This window comes from Macrotis lagotis, chromosome 3 (assembly GCF_037893015.1).
Source record: "Macrotis lagotis isolate mMagLag1 chromosome 3, bilby.v1.9.chrom.fasta, whole genome shotgun sequence".
Lineage (NCBI taxonomy): Eukaryota > Metazoa > Chordata > Mammalia > Peramelemorphia > Peramelidae > Macrotis > Macrotis lagotis.
In genome coordinates, this window is record NC_133660.1 from 305,000,450 (window position 1) to 305,010,901 (window position 10,452).

General features: G+C 37.0%; 1 protein-coding gene across 1 annotated transcript; it reads left to right on the plus strand.

The window, feature by feature from the left end:
- The first annotated feature begins 6,893 nt into the window (after window positions 1-6,893).
- Window positions 6,894-7,823, plus strand: LOC141517110 (olfactory receptor 4X2-like). The gene has a single exon (XM_074228023.1). It carries the CDS (start codon window positions 6,894-6,896, stop codon window positions 7,821-7,823), a length of 930 nt encoding a protein of 309 aa, XP_074084124.1.
- The last annotated feature ends 2,629 nt before the right edge of the window (window positions 7,824-10,452 follow it).

Consider the following 10,452-nt stretch of genomic DNA (forward strand, 5'->3'; position numbering starts at 1 on the left):
CAAAGACTATTACCTTTAATTTAGGGGGGGAAAAAACCATTATCTTATTATGTAATTTTGCTATCTCTTATACTTTATTTTTCTTCCTTAAGGATATGATTTCTCTCTCATCACAGTCAACTGAGATCAATGCATATCATGGAAACAATGTCAAAACTAACAAACTGCTTTCTGGGGGGGGGGGGCAGAAAGCAAGATTAGGGGAAAAGTTGTAAAATTCAAAATAAATAAATTTTTTAAAAAAAGGAAAAGAAATTAATAAGCCCTACATTTTTCCTAACTGTCCCTTATCAGCATCATGGGGGTCTCCTTTGACATATAAAATCCATCTTAGCAAACTTAACAGACATGTTTTATGACTTTATTGTGGGTTAGCTGCCTCTTATTGGTGCCATCCATTCCTGGGGTCATTTCTGATATCAGATTCACCTTAAACAGACTTAATTATCTACCAAGAACATTTTTTCCTTTCCTTCTTCCCTATCCTATATAAAGAATATGTATAGAATTTCTCATTGCTAAAACATCTCCCAGCTCTGAGTCCACGGTGCCATTGCAGTGTCCAATTAAATGCCTATTTGCCTTCTCATACACTCTGTGATAAAACTCCAACACTTTTACACCCATTATCAAATTAGCTTCTAAGAACAACTCTGTCAAGTGTTCTGTTACATTTATTTACCATAACTTTGTTCAGTCATTCCCCAATTGATGGTTATTCCCTTAATTTCCAAACCTTCCACCACAAAAAGAGCTGCTATAAATATTTTTAAACAAAAATGTCATTTTACACATTTTTATCTCTTTCGGATACAGATGTAGTAGTAGTAGTAGTAGTAGTAGTAGTAGTAGTAGTAGTACTGGACTTACTAAACACTCACTAGCTGTGTAGCTTTGGTCAAGTCATTTAGTTCTGATTGTCTCATATCCAGGGCTATCTCCAGTTGTCATGATTAATATCTGGCCACTTGATTCAGATGGCTCTGGAGGAGAAAGTGGCTGGTGACTTATCATAGCACCTATCTCACTCAAATTCTGTTCACTTGTTATGTCTGGTATTAGCTCCCTGTTGTCATGGTCTTCTTCGAAAATGAAGAACAAACATCAGCAGCAGCAGCAGCAGCAGCAGTAGCAGCAGCATTAATCACAGTATTTCTGAATCAAAATTTAGTCTACAATTGAATTGCCCTTTAGGCATAATTCTGAATGGCTCTCCAGAAGGATTGGACCAATTTACAGCTCCACCAAGTATGTATTAGTGTCCCAATTTTCCTGCATGCTCTTCAACATTTATCATTTTCCTTTTCTGTCATATTAGCCAATCTGATAAGTGTGAGATGATTCCTCAAAGTTGTTTTATTTTTCCAGTCTCTATTTAAACTTCCTAGACTTAAACATTAAACATCAAACATTAAACTAAACATTAAAATTGTCTAATTTGTAGCAAACTAGCAAACAAAAAGTACAAATTTAACTTTTCAAGTTTGAAAACCTGGTACCATTCTTTGGTTTTTCTCAAAAATTTTCTTTATGTCTCTACACAAATCTGACCTTGTAAAGAAACATAAAGAGAATTCTTGAGAAGAGTTTAACTCATTCTTCTCAGGAAATAAATTCTTTTGGTCCTCCTCTCTGTGCTCTCACAATTTAACTCAAGCCATCACAGTTTCTCCAGATTTACAGTTAATCTATGAGTGTCCCAAAATTTCATTACAGATGCTATAACAGTCCCACGAGTCTCTATGGCTGAGACTATTGAAACTGATTTCCATTTAAAACAATTGAGTTGGACTAATCCTGGGGTTCTTTATCTGGAGTCCATGTAAATTTTTTTTATATTTTGATAGCCATTTCATTGTAATTGGTTTCCTTTGTTATACTGCAAATTATATTTTATTCATTTAAAAATATTCTGAGAAGTTGCCCATAGGCTTGGCCAGACTACATAAGAAATCCATGATACTCAAAAGGTTAGGAACCTCTGATATAGAGAATCTCCAAGGTACCATCTCCAACTACCCCACAAAGTGTCCCATGAACATTATATGCTGCCTCCACTCATTTATTTCTAGAAGCAAACAAATATCTGTTATATTTTCTCCAAATGTTTGTATTTGTATGAGAGTAGAATGAGAAATGAATAGGGAAAATTAGGGTTTTTGTGGCATTTTTCAGTTTGGTTGTGTATTTGGAAGTTTCTTAATCCCACACTGAGACCTCCCAAAGCTGGGTAGGGAAGCAGCACCACTAGGCAGAAATGTTCTATTTCTTCATTCTGATTTGAGGGAAGAAAAAGAGATAGAATAAGAAGGTACCTGATAGGAGGTAGAGATTTCTCATTTGATCAATTGGCCCCAAGGTTCCTTAACCTCTGAGCTTAATTTCATCTCCTGGGGAAAAGCCCCAACAGGAGACAGTGGGAAGCTTCAGGGACCTCAATTCCCTAATTCAGTTTTCCATCAAATAAACTTGGGACGTCTCAGTTAAGAAAGTTTTTCCCAACCATCCTATTGACTGGTGGGTTTCAGACCCAGATGGGCTGACGTTTGGGTGACTATCTCCCTTCATCCCTTAGTTTTGCTCTCAGAGAAGAAAGGAGATTGTCTTGGCTGAATCCAAGTACTGGGGTGAGCGCTGACTTTCTGTTATTGGGCCACTATGCGATATTCCCTGCCACTTACTAAGAGAAAGAAGAAGTCCATTTTCAGCTGAGCCTCTCTCAGATAATGTGGTTAATATGAAGAAGGGTCTCAAGACCCTTCCTTCCCTGGAGAAACTGTATTATTTGACGTTTATTTGTTATGAATATTTTTTTCTTTTTTAGTTGAATGGGAAGTGAGGGAGAAAAAGGTTTTAAAATTTAAAAACTAAACATTTGATTTTTTAAAGGACTTTTCCTCTGAGAAAATCACTTTACTTGACCAGATATTCACAGATATACATCCCTGGAAAGGAAAAAAATAGATAGATAGATAGATAGATAGATAATTACATTCATCTGATTCTAGGAAAATACAGGGATTAGGGGTGGCTAGGTGGCACTGTGGATGGAGCACCGGCCCTGGAGTCAGGAGTACCTGAGTTCAAATCCAGTCTCAGATACTTAATAATTACCTAGCTGTGTGGCCTTGGGCAAGCCATTTAACCCCGCCCCAAAAAAAAAACTGCAAAAAAAAAAACTAAAAAGGAAAAAATGCAAGGATGAATTCCCTTTCCATGACTCTGACTAGAAACAATGACCAAAAAGATTATAGCCTTTTTATAATTCTTGGCTTATTAATGATTTAATAGCCAGTGATAAGATCCTTGCTCTCTATGCAATTTATTTTGTCTTCCTGACATCTCTGTAGTTTCTGTTTATTGTCATATTTCATAGGAAACTGTTTGTCCTAAAATTGTTTACATATGTAAGATTGGTTATATTATGTGACGTAATGGCAAGTCATCTACATTTTAAGGTAGAAGTTCTGGATTAGAATCCTGCCTCTACAATTTTCTCCATGACCTTGGAATTTCACTTTTCTGGACAGGTTCCTCTCAGTAAAAGTGTAAGCCTCCAAAGGATAGGGACTGTTTTTTTATCCCTGATGTCAAACACAGTAACACCTTGAACAAATACTTGGTCAGTGGTGAAATTAAATTTAATCTATGCAATGAGAGTTGGACTAGAAATTTCCCTCCAGCTTGGATTATTTGAAGTTAATATAGATGTTAATAGCTTCACAGATTCAGCCCTGAAATATCTCATCCACTTTTTCCAAATCTGATGACAGAAACTTATACTAAAATGTGAGAAGAGATATTTTGGAGTTGTCCTTTCCCCACTCAAGATTCTTGGGATTCAGAGAATGTAAAGAAGGCAGAATTAAACTGAAAACTCAGAGCTTCCTGAGTCTGGTGTCTGAGAAGCTCATATTCATTGTTTCTTCGTATTTGTCTGCCATTGGCTTTTCTGGGCTCCCATTGGAATGGGTCATATCTCATTTGTGTTGAGTCTAACTGTGATGCTTGTGACAATGCTTGTCCTTCATTCTCAAAGAAGATCATGACATCAGGGAGGTGATGCCATGACAAGCATTTGAACTGAATTTGAGTGAGGGGGTGCCATGCTAAGTCACCAGTCTTACTTTCTCCTCCAAAGCCATATGGGTCCAGTGTCCATATGGATCAGGACACCTGGAGATGGGCCTGGGTGTGAGGCAGTCAGGGTTAAGGTACTTGTCCAAGGTCACACAGCTAGTGACAAATGTCTGAAGCTGGATTCAAACTCCTGTCCACCTGACTCCACAAGTGCTCTATCCACTGTACCACCATGAAATTAAGGTTTGATGTTAACAAAAACTTCTTAAATATGTAGAAAAGGTGTTCTCTATGATATGTGTGTGTGTGTGTCTGAGATGAACCCTTTAGACAGTCTAGTGAAATCTATGGAACCCCTCTCAGAATGTTTTTAAATGCATGAAATAAAATATATAAATATATAAAATTATTATTAAAAATAAAATGCATGGGATTCCATTATATTGAAAAATAATTACCATTTTTTTTAAAGTTGTTGGACCCCAGGTTTGAAAGATCTACTTTGTAGAGATCCAAAAATAGAATAGTCAACCTTGGTAAGCAGTTTTGGGGGGACATTCTCCCTCATCAGAAGTCTTAAAACAGAAACATCCAGAACTTTCTAGGAAATGTAGGAAATGTAGTCCCCCTGCTGTGATCCCTTATATCTCTCAAATTCTGTGGTTCTGAGAGACCACTCTAAAAACACTGGTTGTAAATTCACTGGTTTTGGTTTCAATGTCTGGTACTGACTTGCTTTTTTGCAACCATTAGACTGTGAGCCCCTCAAAAACAGAGACAGCCTTTTGTCGTTCTTTGTATCCCATCACTTAGCCTATGGTACTTTCTAAACCTTTATTGACAGATCTTTCTGACTTTAGGTTCCTCACATTCAGTAATGTCTCTTATAACTCTAAAGCTTACCAGCCTTAAGATGGGCACATCTTATTACCTCTTGGGCATAGCTGAGGCCAGAAACAGTTCTTATTAACTCCAATGACTGTCAAGAAAAAGAAAATAATTCTAATTTCCAATGGCTCAGTGAGTCAGAAGATTTGCCAAGTGGGGTACACTACACTGCTTCTTAGTTATCTAATTAGGAGACATGAGTTAAGCAAGCTGATTAGCCAGATTTAAGGTCTGCCTTGCTTGAGCCACCTTTGCTTTCTTCAGGTGTTTTCCTTGGCTAAGACCCAAGAGACTTTTCTCACTAGGGCTCTGGAAACTCACAGAGAAATAAACTAGGGGAAATTTTTCAAAAACCATCTATTAGGGATGGCTAAGTGGTGCAGTGGATAGAGCACTGGCCCTGGAGTCAGGAGTACCTGAGTTCAAATCTGGATTCAGACACTTAATAATTACCTAGCTGTGTGGCCTTAGGCAACTCGCTTAACCCCATTGCCTTGCAAAAACATAAAAAATCAAAACAAAACAAAAAACATACATTAGCCATATAGTCATGCTATGTAATCATCTCTATGGCAATAATAATAATTTATTTGTTTTAAGTTCACCAAAAATTCAATCTCACCCACAATATGTTCTTGGCAAAAAGTATTTGTTGATATATCTTTTTATGTAACTATGATCTGCCAACTGCACTTGGCTCTGTAAAACCAAAGGGATTTAACTCTAAAAAAACTTAGATCTTGAGGAGACCAAGAAGTGACACCTTCCTAGGTCCTCCTTGTACACATGGTAACTGAATTATTTTGATGTAGTGCTATGAGAATAAGGTTTAATCCAAATTCCATAATAAAAGTAGTTCTATCATTTATATAACAATATTATAATGGAAAACAACTTTGAAATATTTGAAAACTCTGATCCAAGCAATATCCAACCTTCATTCCAGAAGACTGGTGAGAAAACATACTACCTATTTCCTGCAAGAGAGGTGACGGACTCTATTTGAATAATGAGCTCTAAGTTTTTGGAAATGATCAGTGTAGACATGCTTGCCCTTGCAAATTGTTACAAGGAGTTCATTTTTTCCTTTTTAATTGTTCATTGGAGTGGGGGGAGAAGAGTAGGGGAGAGAGATAATAAATTCCTGCTAATTGAAGTGTTTTATCCACACACACATATAAATTAAATATATATTAAATATAATATATACACACATACATTTACATGTATATGTGTATGTGTATGTATGCTATGTATAAAACCCTCCAGAAGAATATAAGTTCCTTGAGGACAAGAACTATTTTTTGTTTCTTTCTCTTTAGTGCTTAGTATATGATGTATCGGACATTTAATAAATATTTATTCAATTGAATTCTCCGAAACTCCATTCTGTTGCTCATAAAATAAGGGATTGAACTAGATGGTCTCTATGGTGACTTCAAAGTGCTGTTTCTTTGATAATAACTTTCTAATTTCAAAGATCAGGTGTCTTCTTTTGTACCATTTCACAGGTTCTTCTCCTAGCAAATTGTTCATACTCTGTGGCTATCTGAGGACAGTGGTCACATCAAAAGGATCAAGAAAAGAGAGTTAAAAAGTCATAGATTGGAGTGAATTAAGTAAGTCCCCCAAGTTCTACAGCTCTGATTGACTCCTCTTCATTTCTTGTTCTCCTGGATTTTCTTTTCAACCCTTACCACAACAATGAGGCTTATTTTGATCTGAAATCTACACTCCATCTGATCCTATATTGTTAACGATCCTTAGGCTGACTTGGTTTTTAATTAACACCTGATGAATTTGCCCTCGCACTTACTCTGCCTACCACTCTCCATATAAGAGAGCACTTGACCATCATTCTGATTTAAGGCTTGGGCTATTGAGTAATAAGTCTCAAAGAACTCTTGAACCCTTGACTAGAAATCATGGTTCAGAGCAGCAATGTGACAGAATTCATTTTTCTAGGACTCTCTCCCAAACTAGAAGTTCAGAGAGTTTGTTTTGTAGTATTTCTGCTCATGTATGTGGCTATAGTGCTGGGGAATTCTCTGATAGTGTTAACCATCAAAGCCAGCAAAAGCCTCAGCTCCCCTATGTATTTCTTCCTCAGTCATCTCTCCTTTGTGGAGATCTGTTATTCCTCTACCACATCCCCCAAACTCATTGTGGATTTGCTTGCTGAAAGAAAGACCATCTCCCTAAAGGGCTGCATCACACAGTTATTCTTTATCCATTTCTTTGGTGGCATTGAGATCTTCCTACTCACCGTGATGGCTTATGATAGGTGTGTAGCCATATGTAAACCTCTCCACTATATGACAATCATGAACCAGCAGACGTGTGGCCTCTTGTTAGGGGTGGCCTGGCTGGGTGGCTTCCTCCACTCAATTGCCCAAATTCTACTCATGTTCCATTTACCCTTCTGTGGTCCCAATGTGATTGACCACTATTTCTGTGACCTGCTCCCTCTGCTAGAACTTGCCTGCACTGACACTTACTTCATAGGTCAGCTCATTGTGGTTAATGGTGGGAGCCTTTCACTCATTAGTTTTGGGGTTCTCCTTACCTCTTACGTTGTCATCTTGGTACACCTGAGGGGACACAGCAAGGAGGGACGCCAAAAGGCCCTCTCCACCTGTGCCTCCCACATTACTGTGGTTGTCTTATTCTTTGGGCCCTGCATCTTCATCTATATGCGACCCTCTACCACTTTTTCTGTTGACAAAATGGTGGCTGTATTCTACACAGTGATCACTCCCCTCCTGAACCCAATTATCTACTCCCTGAGAAATGCAGAAGTGAAGAATTCCATGAGGAAACTGTGGCTCAAGGCATTGAAACAAGATAAGAAATGAAGGGAATGGTATAGAATCCAAGGAATTAACTTATCCTGAATCATAATTGGAGGAAATGGAAGAACATATCCAGAGTTTCAGGTGCTGTTCCCAACAATAATAAATTATCTACTCTTAACACAAAGAGTCTTCCTCTTGTTTAATGTTTCTATCACAATTTCTTCCTCAGTTTTTCATTTTTTTGGTTGAGGTTTGGTTTGGTTTGAGTTTTGTATTTTGGTCTGGACCAGTGCTTCATAGCGATATTTCCTCTCACAGTGCTGTTGACAGCTTAATTGACTTTCTCAGAGTCAAAGTCAGTATGTTTCAGAGATGGGGCCTGAAATTATGTATTCCTGATTCTGGGGCTGCCTTTCTATCTCTAAGTGTACAAGAAATTGCATGTGTACTTATGCTTTTCAGACTAATGTCTCTGTTTTCTTGAATATCTTGGTTCCAGTAAAGCAAATCTAGGATGCTCATCTAGTTTATTGCATATATGGAGTAAGGAAAATCACTTAAGCTCCCTAAATCTCATTTTCTTATCTGAAAAGTGGCACATGCACCCCATTTTATTGTAAAGATCAACTGGAATTATGCATAAAAGCTTTGAAAATTCCAAAATAATCACAAAAAGAGTATGAATTGATGCAAAAATATAAGAACCTGAACCTGGAAAATGATATCCCAATAGCTACAATTCTGTAGATGGAATTACATCACCAAAAACTTCTTCAGACTGAATCCTGTGTGGCTAAAATAATCAAACGACCCTGAAGAAGAAGAAATAGGAGAAGGCACTTTCCATCATGCTTTACAGAATCAAAAGAAAAAGGGGATACTATACTGCATATACTGTAAGGTTTGAGTGATAAACTGTTTAGTTTTGTCCATCTGATTATTTTATTATGGGGAAAGGCTGTCAGATGGGGAAACTGAAAAATATTAAGAAATGAAGGGATATATCAATAAAAAAAAGTTTAGGTACAATAAAGCACACTGTCTATACCATGGAATGCAATTGTTCTCTTGTGTTAGAGTTATAACACAAAAGGCCACATCATGTATACACTCAAGGAATGTATTATATCTCCAACCAATTAGAGAATCTGTGACCTCATTAGATAATGTCACTCATTATGTTAAAGAAAGTAAATAGTATTCCTAGAAAAGCTCAGAGAAAATGTGGAAACCTGGAAAATAATAAGACTTCTCCTGGAGCTTAGTAAACTCTTTGTCTTTGTAGTCATTCCTCCAAATAAAGTCTCCCCTTTGCTCGGGGGTCTTACTGATCTCTGTACCTCGTAAATTTTGGGGTCAGCAGTCAGAAATACCAATATGACCCTCTTATCCTCATCATTTCATGAAGGATTAGGTCAAGGAGAATTAATAGTCTGATATCCTCTAATCTTCATTTTTTTCAAATGCTAAACTAAAGTATTTAGCTAGTACAGTAGATGGAGTACTGGGTTTAGGGTCAGGAAAACCTGAGTTCAAATCTTGCCTCAAATATAAAGTCATTTCACTCAAGCTCTGTTTCCTTATCTTATAAAATTAGGAATGAAAATAGCACCTACCTCACCGATTAGTTTTGGGGATCAAATGAGATAAAATAGGCAAAGTGCTTTGCAAATTTTAAATAACTGTATAAGTGTTAACTTTTATATTCTCTGTTCCCCACCCTTTTCTAGCATTTTCCTTGAACCTAGAAATTTGAAAAAATATACTGCTTTTCTTTTCCATTCCAACCCACATTAATATCTGAACTCAAATGGACAAAGTTATTAAAAGTTTTAAAGTTGCTTCCAGGTAGAATAACAAGCAGGGGAATTCAAGCATACTCCTCATGGGGCATGTTTTAGAAAGAGGAAAAAGATTTATAATGTCTTTTTTTATAATTCATAATTATGATCATCTAACCCAATTCATTTTACTGATAAAAAAAACTGAGGTTAAAAGTGGTTAAGTGACATACCCAACATTATACAAGTATAAGCAAGTTAGTTAGTCTGACTCCAAATCTATTATGTCCCTCTGTGACCACTATTCAATCCACATCCAATCCATTGATTTCACTGATATTCAGGATCCACTGAAGCAGTTTGCCATTACGGTAAATCATGGGGCAGAATCAGGAAAAAAAATTGGGGAATATTCAAGGATCAATAGAAAGGGGTGTGGTAGGTATGAACAGATTAGGGCTGTTTCCTAATGATGACCTGCGTTATAGTAGCATCATAAAGAACCTCCTCATATGACAAGTATAACTAGAATACAAAAGGAACTGATTTTGGATTGAACGTGCTAATAAAGGAAAGCTAAATGGCACAGTGGATAGAGCACCAGCCCTGGAGTCAGGAGGACCTGAGTTCAAATACAACCTCAGACACTTAATAATTACCCAGCTGTGTGACCTTGGGCAAGTCATTTAACCCCATTGCCTTAAATAAATAAAATTTTAAAAAAAGAAAGTGATGATAAATTAGCCTGCATACTTCATTCATATGCACCCACAAAAAGATCATAATCTTACTCTAATGTCTCATTTCAGGGAGAAGAAAATCATAAATTCTTTCTAATAGAACATGCCAGTGGAGATTAAATCCAAGATTAGGATTGGAGTCTACTTCAGTGGTTGAAGGGAGACAGA

Coding starts and splice junctions, on each gene's coding strand:
- LOC141517110 (XM_074228023.1), top strand. CDS start 6,894: ATGGTTCAGAGCAGCAATGTGACAGAATTCATTTTTCTAGGACTCTCT.